At 34.0% G+C, this 23,362-nt stretch overlaps 1 protein-coding gene across 1 annotated transcript in view; it reads left to right on the forward strand.

The window, feature by feature from the left end:
- LOC110114224 (pentatricopeptide repeat-containing protein MRL1, chloroplastic) overlaps window positions 1-23,362 on the forward strand; it is a 46,473-nt gene that overhangs the window by 17,487 nt on the left and 5,624 nt on the right. The window contains exons 10-18 of the mRNA XM_020847026.2: window positions 9,545-9,685; window positions 9,940-10,039; window positions 12,859-12,967; window positions 13,035-13,126; window positions 13,357-13,447; window positions 14,703-14,934; window positions 15,046-15,138; window positions 22,267-22,315; window positions 22,666-22,759. Coding sequence (XP_020702685.1) covers window positions 9,545-9,685; window positions 9,940-10,039; window positions 12,859-12,967; window positions 13,035-13,126; window positions 13,357-13,447; window positions 14,703-14,934; window positions 15,046-15,138; window positions 22,267-22,315; window positions 22,666-22,759 — 1,001 coding nt within the window. The remainder of the gene's footprint in view (window positions 1-9,544; window positions 9,686-9,939; window positions 10,040-12,858; window positions 12,968-13,034; window positions 13,127-13,356; window positions 13,448-14,702; window positions 14,935-15,045; window positions 15,139-22,266; window positions 22,316-22,665; window positions 22,760-23,362) is intronic.

The raw sequence follows: 23,362 nt of genomic DNA on the forward strand, positions 1-23,362 counted from the left end.
TAAGATGTTGGTTTAACCTGGAATGCTTTATGGTGCATAATGTTGGCTATTAAAAAAGAAACATAATATTAATGTAAGTGTTGTAGAGATGAGGATGCTCAGGTGGCTGAGTGCTTTACTCTTAAAGACAAGATGTAAAATAAGCATATACATGAAAAGGTTGGATTAGCTCCAGTGAAAGATAAGATTAGAGAGACTTGCTTAGATGGTTTGGTCACATAAAACGACGCCTTGCTTAGATGGTTTGGTTAGGAAAGTAGATGTATTTAATTTGACTTATTTTAAGAAAGATGGAGGTAGACCTAACAAAACTTTGTTAGAAAATATTAGAAATGACATTTTTTTATTAGAATTAGATGAGAATTTGACTCTTAACAGGATACGATGGAGAAAAAGGATTCATGTAGCCGATCGCACATAGTGAGATAAAGGCTTGTTGTTGTTGTTGTTAAAGTTTTTTGTTATAATTCTAATGCTAAACAGTGATTATTAAACTATAGTGGTACAATATGTTTAGTAACTACCTTGTAAAAATGAGCGTCCAAAGACGATATGCTCTATCTCAGGCTAGTCTCCTATAGTGATACAATATGTTTAGTAACTACCTTGTAAAAATGAGTGTCCAAAGACGATATGCTCTATCTGAGGCTAGTTTCCTGTGCATAGATGGACGGTCGGGGAAAAGTTCAGAGGTTTACGCAATTAAGCTAGTTATAGGAGTTGATTAGACAAGGGAGGCTCATTCCTTGGTTACTTTATTATTCATGTATGTTGACTAATAAAAAAAGAAGAAAAAAAAAAAAAGGAGCTATGAGATTTAGTATCTTTTGGAGCAAATTTCGAAGCTTGAAATGTATATGATTAAAAAAAATGATGATGCAATGAAATCGGAACCTTGCTCAAAATGTCTTCCTATTTGTTTAAATCAACAATATGAGGTTAGTCATAAAATTAAAAGACAAGCTCTTGGAGAATCAAAGTAACGAAACATTAAATTGATAATAAAGCTCGTTTGGTTTATAGAACAAATATGATAGTTAAACATCTGACATGGTGCAAGAACGGGATTACATATATTAAAATAGAAACATTCCCTATAAAAGTGATAGAAATATATTGAGTTAAAAAAAAGAGAGTTCAATGAGCTCATGACAAAATACCAAGCCTGCAGCAATAAATAAAATATATCTGAATAAATAATAGCAAGACTAAATGCAAATCCCTACTCCATCCATAATGAATTTGGAAGTTCTCTTGAAAATCATTTATAAAAAAAAAATCTGCTAAATGGTTTTACAGTCAAAAGTGAACTCAATTTGAATATTGGATATCTTACATGTCCGATGGTAACAATACATTTGTTGGCGTGCCTCGATGAATTTATGATGTTATTAAAATCAAGATTAAAAAAAAAAAAATTGAACTTGTAAAAATAGGCGGCCATCGCGTCTCTTCGCAAAACAACGCATATGTTGGACGATGAGATTAATAAAAGGAGAAAGAAACGAACGAAAAAAAAAAGTTTGTTCTCCTTCTCTAACTACCTACCACGCATCCAAAGTCGAGCGATCCCTCTCCGCCTCCGCACACTAAAACAGTCTTCGCCTCCACAAGCCGGATTGACTTCCGGCCTCTTGCTTCCGACAAATTCCGACAACCTCCACTGAAGTCTGACGTCAAAGTTCTGTTGTTCTTCACGTGAACTTCCCTAAATCCTATTTAAGTAATTTTTTTTTGCCTTGAAACCTCCACCGTCCTCCCGTTTCTTTATGAAACTACCTGTTTTATTTCATAATAAAACTTTCTATTATATTGATATCCGTAAGCCTTTTGCTTCACAATAAACCTATCTTTTTACTCTTATTTCTATTATATAGGATTATGCAAGAGACAAGGCATTACTCTTAATTTCTTAAGATAATAAAATCAAATTTTTATCTGTTATTGCTGTACCTCTCTAATTATAAATTTGATTTATACAATCAAATAAATTTATATGCAATAAAATATAAATCCTTTTAGTCAATTACAAAATGACAGATGTATGTTGAATTTGAAGACCTCGTGCCATTGATCTTTGATCTGGGCGAGATGAATTTTTAAATTGAAGACCATACGCTGTTGATCTTTGATCCGGGTATGATGGTTATAAATTTTGAAGACCATATGCCGTAGATCTTTGATCCGGGTATGATGGTTTAAATTTCAAAGACCTCGCGCCGTCGATCTTCGATCCGGGCAGGAAGAAATTACGGCAAATGCCGCCCCGATTTCCCTCGGTGGGGAGGGGACGTCGGAAGGCTGCCAAAAATTTTCTAGAATATTGCCGAACTTCCTTTGTCGCTATTTGAGAACAATGTCATAACTTCACTAATTAAAATAATTAATTCATTATTTGATCTAATCAATTAAAAAATTTTTTAATGAACAATTTATGATAAATCTGAAATTTAAAATTCTTTAAACATAAGCAAGAAGTTAAATGTTTTATGGCAGAAAATAGTAGTGTTATGGAGCAATCTTTCTCTAATTATTTTAAGAAGATTTTTTTTAATCATTTCATTTCTAGGCAGTGAAATTCCTAAGCAAAGTGTACACTTTGTTTGCTGCAATTCTCCACGCATAAATATAAAATATATATAGAGAGAATTCAGAACTAAATATAAAGATGATTTTGTCCCTTCTCTCAATCTAACAAATCTCTGATTGCATAGAAATATTAAAATAAGTTGTTTGCCATTATGAAGAATCTATATATTGTTCCAATTTTTCAAACCTGAAATGCCCAAGACAATATATTGATCTTGAAGATAATATATTGATCTTGTTCTAAGCTTAAGAAAAGCTTAGTTGAATTACTTGTTAAGGGACAAACAAAAGATTATCATATTTAACAATATAGATTTTAATGATTAAGGCTTCAGTTAATAATATTGATTTAAAAGAATTAAATAAATTATATGAAAAGCCTTTTTTTGTTTTTATTTTTGAAATTATAAAACACCATGTATTTGCTGATGCGAAGACCCCAGGCCGTCGACTTTAAATCCGGTTGAGATGGTTTTAAAATGAAGATCTCGTGTGGTCGACTTTAGGTCCGGCCAGAATGGTTTAAATTCATGAGTTAGTTAAAATTCAAGGGCATTGAGATTTAATGACCAAATTTGAGCAATTATAAAATAAAATGCAATAAAAAGGAGGGAGAGTGGAAGTTCCATTAATCAACACAAATAACTAACTCCCCAAATCAACATAAACAAAGCTTCAAACAAAACAATTCAATTCAAATAACAGCTTAACTAAAATCTCGATAACAACTCAAACAAAATTCTACAAATTCATGTACATAACTCTATACAACACCTAATGAAACTCTCAACACTCTATAGTTGCTTCTACGACTATCTGTGAGTTTTATGAACTGCTGCAAATACCATGTACCTGCAAATAAATAAATAAGAATCAGTGCATCATAAATGAATTAAATCAATGCTAAAAAATAATAAATTTTGCTACTGCTGCATGAACTGCTGCAAATACCATGACCAAATAATAAAGTTTTAGGTAGAAATTGACATAACCCCTAAACCCAATTAAAACCCTCGGCCACTTCTAATAGAAGTTGTAAGTCTGACATTTGAGGGAGATGTTTAGGTGTTAACACAAACCTAAACCCCTCACTTGGGCATCCAAGTCTATAGGATTAGGTTGTAAGACCCGCTTTCGGGGAACTTCTTACTGAAGTCGTAAGCCCCCACATTTTAGGAAATTTGCTAAATAAATAGTAATGATCCTAAACCCTAAATAATCAAATTTAAATATATGGGCATCTTAGTCTAAACGATTTAAGTTATAAGACTCGCTTTTTAGGCTACTTCCTAAGGGAAGCTATAAGTCCTACCCAAACAATTAAAATTCTTGGGCATCCTAGTCTAAAGGACTAGGTTGTAAGACCCACAACTCGGGCCGCTTAGCTTACAGGACTAGGTCGTAAGACCCACCGTTAGGAAACTTCTAAGGAAGCCATAAGACCTATCCAACTGAAATTCTCCGGGCAACTCCTAATTGAAGCCGTAAGCCCCAAACTAAATAAATTAACGAGCAACTTCTAAGGAAGCCATAAGACCTATCCAACTGAAATTCTCCGGGCTACTTTCTACGAAAGTTGTAAGTCCCAAAATAAATCTAAATTTCTGGGTTACTTTCTACGAAAGCCATAAATCCCAATCTAAATTCAAACTCCTGGGCAACTTCTAAGGAAGCCATAAGCCCCAACCCAAATTAAATCAAACTAAAATCCACATCTAACCATTTCAGTCTACTCGGGATCCCTGAGAGGAGGCAACCCATGGCTGCTAATCAGATTCCCTGGACACTACAGTCAATGATTGTTAGTGTTGGTAGATTGAAAACTATAGTATACCCGGAACGACGGAACCATGGGATCTTGATCGGGTTTACCTCCATTTCCCCCATAATTGAGACTAAACTACCTAAAATTTATTCATCCTTAATCGAGAGTTCTCTCTTACTTGTTAAGAGGGATAATTAACTATGAGTGCTTGCGCCCATAGGAAGTAAGAACCCCAGATCTAAATAAACCCTGACACTACCTTCAGGGGAAATTTGGTTAATTTTAATCTGACTTAAGGGAAATGAAATCCTACGGCTGTAAAGCCGGATTCGTGCCATTTTTCTTGAGCCAACAATGTATCACTGTCTAATGATCGATTCTATCTCAGGTTGGTTGAGGCCAGGATCTTAGGCATGTTAGCTTCACCATTCACCCTTGTCCATTGACAAATACAAATGAGAAATTTGAACGACATGATGTCCGATAATTGAGAATGGGCATCAATATTCATGTCTGTGATAATGATAGAAAATTTCATCTAGACACATGCCATTAGAACTTGATGCTAAGTGTCAAGTTAGTCAACAACTAGATGGACACCATTTGTTTATGATGCTTAGGGTGTTCTACAATAAAAACATTAAATGGTGTAGGTGATGGAAAACCTTAAAATGGGTTGAGATTATTATGGCATGGCTTGAGTGCTTCAAATGCCAAATATGGAAGAACAAGTAGACGATAATTAAAATTTGTTTCAGCCAAGGTTGTGAAAATCGGACCGGACGACGAACCGGAACAAGGAAAGGTTCATGGTTTGATCGGTCGAATTGGGGTTGAACCGGATAACGTAATAAATAATAATATTATTAAAAATTAAGAAAATTAATATAATAATTATAGCAGTCTAACCTTAAACCTCAGAATTCTAAGAATTTGAACTTTGTAATTTTAGTAGATTATCTCATTAAATAATTAAATTAAATATAGTATTTATGCAACTTTTTTAGTCCCACATCATGGGATAGTTTGAGATGGTTGTCTTTTAACTCTTTATATAGTGTAAAGTACACACTTTTTTAACAAAACATATTTTGCGAGATGACATGCATATATTATAGTGTAATTAGTCTCAATATTTAATAAAAAAGTTAAAATTTTAAAAGCATTTAAGAAAGTAAAATATATTATTTATGCTTTATTTAAAATAAAAAAATATTTATAGAACCGGCCTGTTCTTTCCAACCTATACCAGTTCACCGGTTGAACCGCTGGTTTAGCTTGGTTCAGGCCGGTTCGATGCGAAGCCAGTTTTTAAACTGGATTGGATCGGACAACTGACTAGTTCATGGTTGAACTAGTTGAACCGGCCAGTCCCGTCCGATTTTTAAAACATTGGTTTCAACAACAATTAAAATGATCCAATAAAATATTGTTCATAAATTTTAAAAAGAACCACTAATTCTCCAATATGAATTATAGCATATATAATTCAATTCGTATCCATTCTCATTCTCTCCTTTTTCGCATATAAAAAAACCTTTTTTGTTAGTCATCTAATTTATAGAAAATTTATGTGAAATATTTAATTGTTGTTTTAACAACAACAATTAAAACTATTCAATAAAATATCATTCATAAATTTTAAAAAGAGCCACTAATTCTTCAATATAAATTAGAACATATATTATTTAATTCATATCGATTCTCATTCGCCCCTCTTTATTTGCATACAAAACATTCTTTGCCAGTCATCTAATTTTATGTGAAATATTTAATTTAATGGGTTGAGTTCCAATCATCAAACTTGGTGGTTAACTATAGTTCTATAATATATCAATAAAAATAATCACTTGCATAAGAGTTATCCTAAATAATCCCCAAATGTCACTATGAATGGTAAAAAAAGGTTGAGAGGCTTTATATGAATGACTTGGATATATATTTTTGGTTTGTTTTGACAGTTGACATGTTTCACACTGAAATGACTCTAAATTTTTATTGGGGAGGGAATAATTTTTCATGATACTTAAAGTTTTGGTGACCAAGACAAAGGTGGCATAGCATGATTGTACTTCTTTAGGAGATAACATCTTGAGCATGTTTTATTTTATAATTTAGGATTTTCTTCACTATTCATGATGTATAATACAATATTTTATTTAGAATTACCAATTGATCTCCCTGAGACCCCATCCTAGAATTTATGAGTAAGATTTTTTTTGGTAATTGTTCATTTCTTTGATAATTTTGCTAATGTATGAGAGATTGCATTAAATTTTGAGAGCCAATAGAAGAAATTTAGGATCATGGGAGTTTGAGATCTTAATTGGCCCATTTCTTGTAATTAAACATATCCGTCAATAATCTTTGCTATATATGTCTTGGAACACTGATGTATTTTATAAAGAGACATCCTTGATGTGCGTGAGTGCACTGTTCATGATTGAGACTTATTAAACTTTTAATTAAAGTCACCCTCAACAATACCTTTTTTAAGCAATTGATTCGGTGTTAGTTTCAGTTTGGGTGATTTTTTTAGTTGACTTAACACCTTTTTCAAATTTAATTTCATTTTTAAATTGGGTTTGTATGTGGTTATGAAGTTTTTTAATAATGTGGTGTGTTTTTTTTTTTTGCTTTCATTAAGAAAATCTTAGTGATTGTAGTATGATCATCAACAAATGATATAAATCACCTAGCCACAGAGATATTCATAACTCGAGATGGTGCTCAAATGTCACTTTGAATGATAAAAAAAAATTGAGAGGTTTTATATGGATGACTAGGATATATATTTGACAGTTGACATGTTTCACACTAGAATGACTCCAAATTTTTATTGATAAAAAAGGAAGGGAATAATTTTTCAAGATCCTTAATGCTTTGGTGACCAGGACAAAGGTGGCATTACATGATTGTAATCTCTTTATGAGATACATCTTGAGCATGTATTATTTCTAATTTAGGATTTTCTTCAGTATTCATGATGCATATACAATATTTTTTTAGCATTACCAATTGATCTCCTTGAGACCCCATCCTAGAATTTATAATGAGTAAGAATTTTTTTTTTTGTAATTATTCATTTCTTTGATAATTTTGCTGATGTATGAGAGATTGCATGAAATCTTGAGAGCCAATTGAACGAAATTTAGGATCATGAGAGTTTGGGATCTTAATTGTCCCATTTCTTGTAACTAGACATATCGGTCACTAATCCTTGCTATATATTTCTTGATACACTTACGTATTTTATGAAATAAAGAGACATTCTCGATGATGTGATATATGCACGTATGTCCACAATTCATGATCGAGATTTTTTAATTTTTGAATTAAATTCATGTGCAACCATACCATACAATTTTTAAGCATTTGATCCGGTGTTAGTTTCAGGTTTGGTTGAATTTATTTGTAGTTAGCTTAACACCTTTTTCAACGTCTTTATTTGCTCTTGATTGAAAGAGAGATCTTATGAGGGATGTTGTTAGTTTATGAGAATCATTGTTATTTGCAAAGAAGACATGATTTATATTCTTCGTTCCCAATCACCTGGCTTCCCGTGCAATTTCTTATAAGTTTCTTTTGTGTATCCAAATTTTTGGCAGTTGTCATACCAATATCTTTCTTTGTAAAATTTTTATCGGATTTATGCCTATCTTGAGAGGTAACTATGTGCTTTCAAAGTTAGTTTGAATACCTTGGTCACCCTTCATGGTTTTTTTGTGACTCTCTTCTCTACGAACTTTAGAGAACACTTTGCAAATGGCTGAAATCATTTTTGCTCCAAATATCTTACATTGGGCTTTATCAAGAATTTTATTTATGCGGAAAATAATTTTTGCTATCATGTTTTTTTCAACTAACATGGATACTCTCAATTTAGTTTTTGAAAGACATTCAGTTGCTCCCGATACCTATTAAGAATATTATAATATTTAATGGTAGAGATAAGCTTGTCGAAGATCACGGGGATACAGTTGATTTCAATTGACTCAACATTACTTTTATTATCCGATTACATTTCTTTTGCAACATCCCAGATTTATTTTTATTCGCATTCCATAGAGTATAAAATTTTAACCAATTTCATTTTCATGGTGTTAATAAGCTAATAATACATAACGATGCTAAGATCTTGATATTTTGAATTTTGGATCTTTTTGAAGAGGAATAGCTGCAGCAATGAGGTAATCATCATCGCCTCTCTCTGGTTAATAAGCATCATGATTGATTTAGCCTATTGGAGAGCTATACCTCTGTAGCTTCTGCTCAATAACCTATACGTTGGAGAAGCTTTCATAGTTGTTGGTATTGCAATGAATGTTATTTCATGGTTGGAGGTGGTGTCACAGGAGAAGCTTTTTTTAGATGCAATTCCATGCTTATCATTTATCAAGGTTAAGGCCAAGGAAGAACTTAAAGACTAATGAGGGATAAGAAGGTCACAACAGATGTCTCGGATATGTTGTTGAAAAAAAAAAAAGACGGAACGATATAGAGAAGAAATACTTTTGTTTTTCTTATTTGAATGAGCAAGCTAGTGGCCTTATTTATAGAAAGGGGGAAAAATAGCAAGCACAAATCTAATTTTATTAAATGCATTATATAAGCCTTTTAATGGAAACAAGTAATAAGCAAAATCAGGGTGCATTTAAATAGCCAGAGATCTTTCGCTAGTTGAAGAGGCAGAAATGGTTGGTGGTGACTGCAGTTCCAAGCAAATTGTTCCCATATGGTGATGGGTTTGATTGCTGTTTATGCAACTTTCCTAAAATAATTCCTGAGTTGTTGCCCACCATTCCTCTAATTTCAATTTGATTTCCCAAGAATTGGCAACAATAATACCTTCTATAATATTGTTTAATAGTTGTCCACGAGCATCCAGGGATCCAGGATTTCCACGCTATTGCCATCAATGTATCACACTTCTCGAGTTACAAAACTTGATACCTAATCTGTTTTTATAATGTTATTAGTTGATTTTTGTTGATTATTTCACCAGGAATTTTGAGTTGTTGGGTGCAAGTTAATCAGGCCGTGTTCTCTTCTCATTGGCTTTGTCCTTAAACTGGTGTAGACTCAACCATTAAATGATGATTTCCCTCATGATGGATCTTTCATGTTCTGCTTGTGATTTGGCTTCTTAAGGAATTTTCTACTTTTACCTTGTGGAATCTTGTATGGCAGATGTTTCTGAGTACAATTATAGATGCTGCTGGTCATGCTCAAAATATAGATGCCGCATTTGCCATTCTGAAGGATGCCAAAAACAGAGGAATACTTGTTGGAAGCATGACATACAGCTCACTTATGGGGGCTTGTTGCAATGTACGTTTTACTTCCCTAGAACTTGATTTATCAATGTGCAGTGCAGATTTGAGCACGTAAAATCTAGATCTTTAGAGCACAAACTTCATGTTTTCTGTCATTTCGCCTCAGAAAATTGGTTCAAACCCAGAACTGAAATTGTTTTCATGTTTTAGTTTTTGCAGGGTGGATATCGAATTTTTATCAAAAGTTTTTGCAGTTAAATTAGATAAAGAGTTTGCTAAAATACCCATAAAGTTTCATGTTTTCTTTAGGCAAAAAACTGGAAGAAGGCTTTGGAGTTGTATGAGGATATTAAAGCTATCAGGTTGCTTCCAACAGTTTCAACGCTGAATGCTTTGGTTACGGCTCTATGTATGTGTTTTCCAACTGCAAATGCTATCTGGATGCTTTATTTAGTTTACTGGATATCTTGTTCATTTGACACACATTTTCTGTGTTTACGTCAATTTTAAATGAACATGTATGGAACAACTGCTACTCATAATCTCATCTAATGTAAGCTAGCCTTTGAATTGTCATCAATTTGCAAGTATGGTTGGGGCGCTATTTATTCAAAGCCTGAAAGTTCTCTTTTTTTCTTTCTTTTTTTTTCCCAACTTATCCTCGCATCATAAAAAAAAAAAAGATTCAACCTTTTTAGTGCATCTGACTTGCATCTTATAATTAAAGATATGCATATTACCGAAGTTCCATGATTAAAAAAATTACTTCCATCTTATAATTTTGTATGGATTGCACTTGTTTGCCTACTGCGTTTTTTTTTTCTTTTGAAATTGCAATTTTATTACAAGATAATTATATGAGTATAACAAAGACGATCACCATGAATTGATAGATTAAAAAAAAAAAAAAAAAAAGGGAAGATCAAATACATCTATATCATGAAGCCAAAGAATGAACCATTCAACACTATAAGAGAACAATATTTGAGATAAAAAAGACTCATTTCGACTACCTTGTTTGAAGCTTGGTGAAAACAGGATAGTGCCTATATATATGTATGTTTGATTACATTATTGTTTGATGAATAGGATTTGAAATCTTCTATCAACTAGAACATTATCACTCATAATGTTCCCATCAGAATAACCAATCTGTAGAGAATTATGACTGACTATGTCTACAGTAATAGGAGAGAGAGGGGGAACTTCTAGAATCAGAGGATCAAATTCCATTATCTTGCTAGCAAGAGAAGAAGAGATCATTTTTGTTGGGCTAGCAGCTGGCACAATGGGTTTTGGATCCTACGATAAGTCTGTTTGTTACAAATTTTGAATGCGCACCTGAGCTAATTGTGGAGGAGCATCAACCATTGCAGGAGTATGAAGGGTATGGCTATTTGAGAGTGCCTCGTGGTTGAATGTTTGATTCCTCGATGAGTGTTAATGCAATCAGAAAAAATATTTCTAAATATTTTATATAAAGAATAATATGGTGGATACCTTCAAAGACAACCTTTTGCCAATATCCATAAGATTCTCAACCAATCCACACATTCTTTTCCAATGGCATGATAACCATTATTTTTATTGAAACTCTGGCTATAGAAGGCCTGAAGCGACGAACAATAATAACACACATATACGAAGGTTTTATCAAAGATAGAACCCAAGGAGTATAAGGTAGATTAGCTGAAAAAATGTAATAGAAGCTGAGTAAAGATAATCCAAATAGGTGTGATTAGTGGTCTCAGAGATGTGTCAAATCGGAGAGACCACTTAAGCATATGCTTTAGAAAGACATAGTAGGTACATTCAGAGAAGGGTCTGTTGTAGTTTGCATATGAGGATAGTCTAATAATGATTTGACAAAGTTCCATAAGCCTAATTGAATATTCATTCATCAAGTATAAATCTGATAAGAATTTGGGAATGACATCCATGTTGGGACATCTCAAGAAGAATTTGCAAAAAACAAACAGAGCGGTATATCAAGCTCAGAGATCTAAAAAAAAGTTCTTTTTGATATGATGATGATGCTTATTTTTTTGGGGGAATTGAATCTTAATGAAAATGATAAGGAAAGTGATCTGAAGGTGAGTGATAAGTTGACTTTTCAAATGAATGAATGTTGTGAGCAATAAGAGGCGCGGAATTTGGAAAAATTCGAAGTCAAGTCGACATAGAATACGAGGAAGGCGGCCGAATCAAAACAACCATTGAGAACTTAGGAGCATCTAAGGAAGTGAGAGATTGCAATAGAATAGGGGCCATGGACATGGAGATCTGGCAAGTGCTTCTAATGAGGAAAATAGGGGCAATGATCTGAGGCGAGGAAGAAAGTCATCAAAAGGGGAAAATAACTGTTAGCTAGGGAGAAGGAATGTATGAAAGCTGCCATAGATGGCAAACTATGAGCCATAGTTGCAAGGCTCGCAACATCATCATGGTAGACATAGCAGAGACAGTCATTGGCAAACACGTCAATGACGAATTGTGAGGCAGGAAGGCAAAGGAGAACATGCACCAAATGCGCGTGAGTGGGCTCAAGTGTGGGATGAGCTGAGCAACCACACTTGATTGGCTACTTTTTATACTTCATTAATTCCATTAGGTTCGGTAAATAAAAAACTTATCACGTGGGTTCTCCATTTCTGATATGTATACTAAATTTAAAGAGTAATTGTTGTAAAATTTTATTGCTTTTCTAGTCTTTGCATGCCTCAATTGTGTAATTCTTCATCAGTGTACTTGTTTTCCGATGTTGAAACCTCTGTTTATTGTCTCTTAAACAATGAGTGGTTTTAATAGATATTTATGGATATGCTTCTATTTCAGAAAGGTGTTTTATTTTAATAGATATTTATGGATATGCTTCTATTTCAGAAAGGTTTTTGACGCTTAACGACCTAATGACAAAAGCTTTTTTTGATTGACGTTTCTAGCCCATCTCACGTATCAAAATACCTTATTAGAAACAGAGATTTTGTTTGCTAGCATTTATAATTATATCTCATAGCTTCGAACTAGAACTCCTTGTTTCTGCAATAAGAATTATTTAGCTTTGCAGGAGTTTGTTAGGTTTTATCTATTGATTCATTCATCTTTAGCAAAGAGAGCAATTTTTATTATTTTATTCTGCAGGCTATGTTTCTTCAGTTCTTCACTTTGTATTTGTTTCATGGTAGATGATGTAAAATATTACCTGATGTGTTTCCGGTAAATCTGTAGGTGATGGAGACCAGTTGCCAAAATCTGTTGAAGTTCTTGATGAAATGAAGGAAGCAGGAGTCCTTCCTAATGTCGTTACATATTCCATTCTCATCGTAGCATGTGAAAAGTAATAGTTTTAGACTTTCTATCTGTTTATTTTGTCTTGGTTTCAATCTAATCTTCTGAAAATAAAGGAAGAATGAAGCTGAACTGGGATTTGCACTGCTCTCAAAAGCGAAAACAGATGGAATTCTACCGAACCTTATTATGTGCCGGTGTCTTACTGGTAAATTCAATGTTGGCCCATTGTAATAGTTTGACAATTTTGACATCTTTCTTGCTTCATTTACCTGTAAATTTGGAGAAACATTTTATCCTTTTCAAACTATTTGCATTTCTTTTTCATTGTTGATTTATAACGACTTTTGATGGAAATGTCATTGTTTGTATTTGTTGTTCATGTCTTCTGCATTGCTTTATCCTCGGTGTTGATAGTTGATGCTTTTGTCTTGCTAGGTTTGTGCCTACGAAGTTATGAAAAGGCTTGCTCTCTTCATGAACCTATTATTTCCTTTTACTCTGGAAAGCCAGAAATTGATAGCATATGGTATGTAATCACTCTCATATGTTTTGAATGATGTTGATTGTCTACATGCCTTGAAGGCACATCTTTAGCTAGATTTTGCTATCCTGTGATTACGGATTTGTTTAAAAATGTTATGTTGTGCTATACTTTTTAATATTGTTTTGTGTTGTGTTGTGCTTTTATTGTTGGGTAAAATAAATGACTATTGGTAAATTTCTAAAAATTCCGAAAACGATTGAACATAAATCCGGAAGGAGAGATTTAAAGTTCAATGGTTCGACAGGGGTTGAACCAAATGACATAATAAATAGCAATATTATTTTAATAAAATTGGAATGATGTAATAATTATGAACAAACTTAAAATTTGATACAAAAAATAAACAAAATTCATACACAAATAATATCATATATAATTTTAAATTTAAAAAACTTCAATCTATAAATTTAGTTTACATTTAAGCTTATAAATTTAATATAAATTATTATTATATTATATTATATGTGTAGATTTAATTTACTCTTATAAAATATATATCAAATTCACATTATAAATTTGGATCTATATATCATTCATAATAGATCATCTATCTTGAGATCGATAAAAATTTATTTATTTTATGGTGTATTAAATAAATAAATAAATTAATTAATTAGATAAAAAATTAGGAAGGGATGGGAAGGAGAGAAAAAAAAAGAAAAACATAGGGAAGAAAAGATCCACGAACCCGGATACTTCCAAGGTTGGTGGGTGATCCGTTTCCCTCTCATAGGGAAGTTCTCTCCAAATCTCTCACACAAACACAAGATTGCAGGAATTTTCATTATCATTCATTCATAAACTTGAAAAGAAACAAAAGGGGCTTATAAATAGCCTCATACAATGAAAAGAAACTTAAAGACAACATTGCCCCTAGGGCTTACATATGACAAGGCCCTTAAGTAAGGGTAAAACGGGAAATGCTAATAAAACAAATATATAATGCAAATAAATAAAACAAATACATATGATGAATCAAAAATAGATCGGCGCGATCGTGGCCGTAGATCGCCAGCCACGTCTCTGATATACTTTCCATGATCTGATGTTACCCATCACATAGCCCTGCTTCCATCTTGCTTGGATCACAAGCAGTTCCAGTGAAGTGTTCATTTACTATTTTGTTTGTTGAAATGGGTGTGCATCAAATGCACAGAACTCTATTCTGCAGAGATTTATATTTAGTGCATTTGATCAAAATTTTTTCATGATATATTTCCTTTTCTTGTTATTACAGGACATCACGAGCAATAATGGTATATCGTGAAACAATTTCATCCGGTGAGATACCGACAGTTGAAGTGTTTTCTCAAGTTTTGGGATGCCTGCAGTTTCCTCGTGACTCCCTAATTAGAAATAACTTCATTGAGAACTTGGGAATAAACTTTGATAGATCAAGATGCTCAAATATTTCTTCGTATTTACATGGATTTGGAGAATATGATACGAGATCTTTTTCTGTGCTTGAGGTATCAAGCCTTTTGTTTTCTTTCTTCGTCCTCTCTTTGGTGCTTTAAATGGTTTCTTTTGTCGTGGAACAAACTTATATCATTAAAATGATTGTTCTTTGCACACTTCAGGAAGCTGCTTCATTACGAGTTGTACCAAGAGTTTCCTACAAAGAAAGCCCAATTGTTTTAGATGCAAGGAAGCTGCTAGTACATACAGTTGAGGTGAAAATTCGAATGAATTTTTTTTACTTGTAGCTGATCTGTAGAAATGAACCACTGCAACACTTCTATAATATACTGGAGTATCCCTTGGTCATCACTGGATCATCATCTTGTAACTATTGAAATTTAGCAAAGTACTAATTGATGAATAATTCCTAAATATCTGTGATGAGCAATGGTTGACTTATTTCATTTAAGTATTTAACTAAAGAAGGTTTTGTCTTGAAATGGTATCATGAGAACGATTTGGATCACTTTTTAACTGTTATTCATGATTTTTCTCCCCACTTTTTTTAAGGATAAAACATAGTGCCATCCTGCTGGGAAGCATGGTCTTATGGACCATTTGTCTATTATAATGGTAACTTAGGGGCTTTAGGTCCGGCCAATATATCAGCTAATCCTGAATTTGGGAAAGTTCGTGGAAGGTTCTTCAGATCTTAGGTCCATACCATTAACTCTATGTCAAGTCCATTTATTGACCAAAATTCCCTTAGCTGATGTAAAAGTATATATTGTGAGAAAAGACAGAAAACCTTAGTGGATTACCAAATATTGATAGAAATTTTTACTAGAACGGTTATGAAGTTATGAACTTCATCAATAGCTTCTTTGAAAAAAAAAAAAGAATGGTTATGACTTCTTCCAAACTAATGGATCATGTGGTAACTCCTGGAAAGAAAATGCAAGGATGCCTCATTTATAATATATTTATTATCTAATTTTGCAATAGGGAAAATGATCAAATGGTTCCCTAACTTTTTATGAAATATCAAAATAATCCTCTATTATATTAAATGATTATTTTGGCTCAACTCTTTAAAGAGGAACCAAAATAGTCCCACCATGAGACTATTTTGTTCCTTGTTAAAGACTTGAGGGACCAAAATGATCCTTTAATATTGTTGGGACCATTTTGATCCTTCATAAAGAGTCCATTTTGATCTTTTTTCCCTTTTGCAATATATATGCTACATTTGTTATTTGTTAGTCTTGAAAATCAGTAAACTGGGGATTAAACCTTTTTGCTAAATACTATTTTCTTTACTGAATTATTGGGCTTGTTTTAGGCAAATTTTGAAAGACTTTTTATATTCAAAGGTATCTCTCATTGTCTTTCGCTATCTCAAGAATATGATTGGCTAACTGGTGGCCGAAATGGTGCTTCCAGTGGGTGGGATGAATTCTATCTTCATGGCAACACCTCTCTGAGTCTGTTAGCACCTGTGTGCATGGACAACATGTGGAACCCAAGACAAGCGCTCCATTATTAACCCAAGACAAGCTCTACTTGGATTTTTTTTTTGCATTTCCGTTGCACCATGATGGACAATTTTGCAAAATAAGCGATAGATGACAGTTTTCTGAGTTAACTTCTCATGTAATTGCATCTATCTTCTACCATTGTCATCACATTCGATATAGCCGACTTGTAATTACATGTGGAGGTCAACAATAGGTTAGTAATGGAAGAAGCCATCACTTATGGTGGTAGATCTGACATAATTTAAGCAGACCTCCATGAATGATCCTTTTTCAAGTTGGGTTTCATTGTTGAAAGTCCTCCATAACCGTTTATACTCTCACTTGGAAAGACTTATTAGATGAAAAGCACACAAGTATAGCCACACTGACAGTGGAACATAATAGCTAAACTTAATTCATTCAAATACATAACCACACCAGCTTAATGGGGCTTCTATATAGTGCTGACAAAGGAAATCCAGGTGTGATGAATGAGGTTGTAGGCCATGCATGGGAAAGGGAAGAGAAATGAAGGGTCATTTGTGGGGTTCCAATGGTTTATGTGCGTTTTCATGGTCACAGGATTAATGGAGAGGAGAATTTGAGGAGTTCATTATAAAGTAAAGAAAGCAGAAAGGGAAGGGGTATAGACGTCATGTTGGAGAGAGACAGAATGATGAGTTGTCCTAGTCAAAAGATAATTTGGAGGTAAACTAGTGAGATGGAGGTCTAAAGTTAGTCTAGTGATGTTCAAATGGACTTAGGATTTGGCTTGGGTTCTACCACTCAAAACACTTGCATGGATATGATAATGATTCGAAAAATACATTACAAGGCTCAATCGGGCTCAATAAGATGTAACACATCAGAGTCAAAAAATAAAAATGCATGATAGATAAAAATAATTCACAAGGCTTCCTAATTATAGAACTAGGCTCCATGACTATGCCTCTAAACTTTTTGGTGATGCATCTGAATATGCTCGTGTCATCGGCTTTACTCTCACATTAAATAGTTGAAAATATGTTGTGTAGAAATACCAAGTAGTTGGCTCTCACCCATATTTTTAAGCTTTTGAGTTACAAATATCTTTGTGAGTAAGATTCACTATCTTAAGATTTTGTCAGTACATGAGGAAGCTAATGTTATGTGGGAAATAGTAGTTTGTAATATTAAGAATGTTGCAAAGGATGTGCTTGAAGTATAAAAAAGAAAAGCTTCTAATAGTAAAAATAGTTGGTGTAATTAAAATATGCAGGAAAAGATAAAAAATAAGAAGTTTTATTATAAAAATTGATTTAGATGTAAAAATTCTAAAATTTGGGAAAGATATAAAGCTGCCCATAAGGAGTTTAAGAAAGCATTATGCGATGCGAAGACTTTAGCTTTTAATGATTTATATAATATATTAGATATTAAAGAGGACGATATATATATAAGCTAGCTAAACAAAGAGATAGGAGTAGTAAGGATTTAGTTCAAGTGAAGTGCATTAAGGATGAAGATCAAAAAGTACTTTTTAAGAAGAGGATATTCAATAGAGGTGGATGAGATATTTTGCTAAGCTTTTCGATGAAAATTGTGAAAATACGATTGACTTTAGTGATCTTAACACTCTAAATGAAAATAGATATTTTTGTTTTTATCGGCGTATTACTAAAACTGAAGTTAGAGAGGCTTTAAAGAAAATGAAGTGTGGGAAAATTGTTAGGCGTAATGATTTTTTAATAGAGGTGTGGAAATGCTTAGGATATGAAGGAATTTCTTAGCTTATTAAACTTTTTAATATTATTTTGAAGACTAAAAAGGTGTTAGATGTGTGGAGAATGAGTGTGTTGATTCCTATCTTTAAGATTAAAAGTGATGCACAAGATTATGCAAATTATAGAGGAACTAAGTTGATGTGTCATACTTTAAAACTATGGGAGAGAGTTATGGAGCATATGTTACGACATATACTAATGTTTCTCAAAATCAATTTGGATTCATGGCGGGTAGGTCTACTTTGGAAGCCATACATTTATTGAGAGGTTTGATGAAGAAGTTGTTAGACCGATCCATCGGACCGGTCCATACAGGACCGGCTCACACGTAATAGAGGCAGAAGAGTTCCACCTCTTGTACGTGTCGAAAGCACGCATGGGTCCAAGGGAGCTGTTTAAGAAGGATTTTTGAGGGCGTTAGGAGGGAAATTTGAATTTATGGACTGTTTAGAGATTTTCTTTTGGATTGTATGCATTAAATAGTTTGTTCTCTTAGGGTTAGGGCGTCTTGAATTTGATTGAAATTTGAGATCTCTTAGGTTTAGGTTTTTGGGCTCTAGCACCGTCTAGAGATTTGGGAGAGATAGATCCTCCTCTCGAATAGAGGATCAATTGTATCCTGTTATTTTTCTTTCGTTAGTTTGATTATCGAAATAAAATTACTATTTTTTGTTTTTCCTTTGGATTTGTTGATCGTTTTTACTGTTTTCATCAAGATAGTTAGGTTTTACTTGGGAATTCCAAGTATTTCCTAACAAATTGGTATTAGAGCAGACTTTAGGATCATTCGTGGGTTATTTTATGGAAAATAAGCAGTTATTTTTGGCCCGTGGAAGGGATTTGTTGCTGCTTTTTTATCAATATCCAGATTTTTTTCAACCAACAAAAATTCCGGGTATTGATGGCGGCCAAGAAGATAGATGCGTTGGAGGTCCCTTAAAGGGGAGATGAGCCAAATGAAAGCGACGGTGGAAGATCGAATTTTATCCATAGAAGACAATGTTTCATTCGTGGAAGACAAGGTTTCCGATCTTCATGAGATGGTGAAGAAGATATTAGAAAATCAAATTCAATAAGCGACATCGGAGGCAAAAGGACCCGCGGGGAGAATGACAAAGTTTAATTTTTGTAGGAGGGACAATGATGTGGAAATCATGGAGATGTTAAGAAGGCTTTTGGAGATGCAAACAAAAACTTCACTGGTGGTTCCAGTGGCTAACCCTAACCAAGATTTGACTATGATTCACTTGGAAGAATTGAAGGGAAAGGAGATCAGACAAGATGAGTTTGGCGAGGAGAATTTCTTTCATCAAGAACCACCTCTTGGGGATGCAATAAGGGGTTGATCAGGGTTTCTTGATGAGGGGATAACAAAGAGGAAATTTTTTGGTGAAGGTGGTAGGACGACTGATCACTATGAGAGGCATTTTGGGCAAGGGGAGTGGGCCATCGGAGGAGGGGGTCAAGAGCCACCTCCTAGGGCTCCAATAAGGGGTGGAATAGGGTTATCGGATGGGGGACGGCAGGAAGGGAGTTTCGTGATGAAGGTGGTGGGGTGGCCGACCCCTATAGGAGGTCTTTTGGGCAAGGGGAGTGGACGACCGAAGAAGGGGGACAGGCCGAACCATGGGGATCGGGTCATGTGTGGCGAAGGGAAGGAAGGTGGGATTCCTACCCTCGTTACATAGGGGAAATATGGAGGGATCACGACAACCCCTATACTGAAAGAGAAAGAAGCTATTGGGGTGGTGGCGATCCGAGGGTGAGGAAGTTGAGGATGCTAGTATTTGAATGGGAAGATGCTTATGGGTGGGTGTACCGGGTGGAGATGTATTCCATGGTGAATGGGTTGAATGTGGAGGAGAAGTTTACAGGTGCATGGCTATGTCTAGAGGGGAAAGCTCTAGCTTGGTTCTAGTGGACGATAACATGGCACTAATAGAGCAGTTGAAGAAAGGTAAGGTATCAATAATGTCCCATCCTATCACCTTGAGGATAAGGTGGGTCTTTGTGAGGGGAGTATTGTTAGACCGGTCCATCGGTCCATACAAGATCGGCTCACGCGTAACAGAGGCGAAAGAGTTCCACCTCCTGTATGCGCCGAACGCACACCCGAGTCCAAGGGAGTTGTTTAGGAAGGATTTTTGTGGAAGTTAGGAGGGAAATTTGAATGTATGGATTGTTTAGAGATTTTCTTTTGGATTGTATGCATTAAATAGTTTGTTCTCCTAGGGTAAGGGCATATTGAATTTGGCTGAAATATGAGATTTCTTAGGTTTAGATTTTTGGGCTCTAGAGGCGTCTAGAGATTTGAGAGAGATATATCCTCCTCTTGAATAGAGGATCTATTGTATCTTGTTATTTTTCTTCCGTTAGTTTGACTATCGCAATAAAATTACTTTTCTAATTTTTTTCCTTAGGATTTGTGGATTATTCTCGCTGTTTTCATCAAGATAGTTAGGTTTTACTTGGGAATTCCAAGTATTTCCTAACAGAAGTATAGAGAGAAAAAGGAAGATCTTTATATTATATTTATTGATTTAGAGAAAGCATATGATAAAGTTCCAAAAGAAGTGCTATGGAGAGTTCTAAAAAAGAAAGGGATTAATAATGCTTATATTCAATTCCTTAGAGATATGTATATTGGAGCTGTTACTTATGCCCAAACACAAGGTGGTTTGACCAAGTATTTTTCAATTTCAGTTGGATTACATCAAGGATTAGACTTGAGCCCATATCTTTTTGCTTTAGTCATTGATGTTCTTACTAGAGATTTGCAAGAGGTTGTTCCCTGGTTTATGAATTTTGCTGACGATATTCTTTTTGTTGATAAGACTAAAGAGGGAGTTGAAAGTAAACTTGAATTATGGAGGCCAGCCTTAGAGTCTAAAGGTTTTCGTTTGAGTAGATGTAAAATCGAATACATGGAGTGTAATTTTAGTAGTAATAGATCTAGTGGGGGTTTGTGACTTTGAGCGATCAAGTCATTAATAAGAGTACACATTTTAAATATTTTGGGTCTATTGTTCATAGTGATGGTGAAATAGATGGGGATATTATTATTAGAATTTAAGTTGGTTGGATGAAGTGGAGGAATGCATCGGGTTTGTTGTGTGATAGAAAAGTACCACTCAAATTAAGAAAAATTTCTATAAGATGGTGGTTAGACCTGCAATGCTTTTTGGTGCAGAATGTTGGCTATCAAAATAAAAGCATAATATTAAGTTAAGTGGAGCAGAGATGAGGATGCTCAAGTGGATGAGTGGCTTTACTTTTAGAGACAGGATACGAAATGAGCATATACGTGAAAAGGTTGGAGTAGCTCTAGTGGCAGATATGATTACAGAGAGTTGCTTAGATAGTTTGGTCATATAAAACGGGGCCTTTCGATGACCCGGTTAGAAGAGTAGATGAATTAGATTTAACCTATCTTAAGAAGGGTAGAGGTAGATCTAAAAAGACTTGGTTAGAAAATATTAGAAATGACATTTCTTTATTAGATCTAAATGAGAATTTTATTCTTAGCCGGACACAATGGAGAAAATGATTCATGTAGCCGACCCCACGTAGTGGTATAAAGGCTTGTTGTTGTTGTTATTGTATGGCGTATATAGCTCACTTTGGTCCCTCTTTGATTCTATCGCTAACAGATACATCTAAACTTGTTATTAAAAATCATTTTGTGCCTTTAATAAACTCCCTATCACATTATATGTATACACACTCACCAAGTTGATGGTTACATATCATTATTATTAACTTCATGTCGCCCTTTTGAAGGTCTTTTTTAGCTCCAGATTCCCAAAATTGCATGCCTTCAAAAAAAAAAAAAGCTGATTTATTGGTTTTTCATTATTCAAGCTACTGGCCCTTCTTTTTTTATGCTATTACTGGTTCTTTTGCATTGGTTGTACAACTCGTTTAATGCATGCCTATTAGAAAACCACAGTTTATTGGTGTTTCAATAGTCAATATTTTTACCGGTGCTTGTTTATGTCTCATGTTTTCTACCATGCTTTATATTTCTAGTGGTGAATTTACTGCACGATATGGATGATAACTTTTCAGGCAATTGATCATCTTCTGTCAACTTCTAACTTAATCTTAAAAAATCTGTCAGGTGTATATCTTGACAATTTTGAAAGGTTTGAAGCATCGGCTAGCTGCTGGTAATCATGCCTCTTATTGTCGAAGTTTCAGTTTGGTCGTGCAATCAAACTTTAAAGCAGACTTTAAAATTTAGTTATACAGACATTTGATTGCTACAATATTTGATGATCTTTCCTTTTGGTCCAAATATCTTTAGAAATGATAATGTGGACAAAGGGAGCTTATGTTCTGCTGAGTGGAATTTAGAGTTGGAAGATAATGTTTCTAGAACATATAACTTGCACTGTTATTTTGTGTTTTGTTATAGAATTTCAGCTACCTATTTATCATGCAATTTTTCAGAATCATCATGTAATGTTTTACACCTTTTCTTTTGTTTTTAACGTCTTTTCTTTCCCCCATTGTACAGGTGCTAGATTACCTTGTGTAACTATACTATTGTCAAGAAGAAAGACAGTGATTGAATCTCCTAAGGGAGAAAAGACAGTTTATATTGCTGGAAGGTAAAAAAACTTTCTTTAATTGAAAACTTTATTTCCAATCTAAACAACGAAAGTTTATAGATTCCTCTAATCTTTATATATTTCCTCTTAAGAGTATTTGCAAATTAATTGTTCACTTATTTGGACGAGTATGCTGGAAGTTTTTATTGATGCTCTTATGTTTATCATAAACAACTTGTGCTTCATAACTAATTGTATTCAGCTTTATAAATCCTCATTTCACAATCCTTTCTGCTCAATGTTGCATTTGGTATTAAGTAAATGTATTCTATGTTTTTTTTTTTTTTGCATAATTTCCATCCATATTACTTTTGGTCTACCACTTGTCTTTTATAATACTTTGATATTAGTTTTACCTATCTATTTTATATTTATAATGTCTATCCTTCATTGTACGTGTCAAAAATATCAAAATTTATTTTCATCTATCTTATTGTTAGTGGGCGTATTCCTATTGTCTATATAGTTGGCCATCCTTGCTATGTAATCATTTCTTTATCTCTATTCGGATGCTGTTGGTTGTTCCCATGCTGTCAATTCGTGGATATTGGCTTCCGGACCACTCCCAGTTTATCTTTTACTGCAAAATTCACCTTCTAACAG

The sequence above is a fragment of the Dendrobium catenatum genome, unplaced genomic scaffold (genome assembly GCF_001605985.2).
Source record: "Dendrobium catenatum unplaced genomic scaffold, ASM160598v2 fragScaff_scaffold_490, whole genome shotgun sequence".
Taxonomy (NCBI): domain Eukaryota; kingdom Viridiplantae; phylum Streptophyta; class Magnoliopsida; order Asparagales; family Orchidaceae; genus Dendrobium; species Dendrobium catenatum.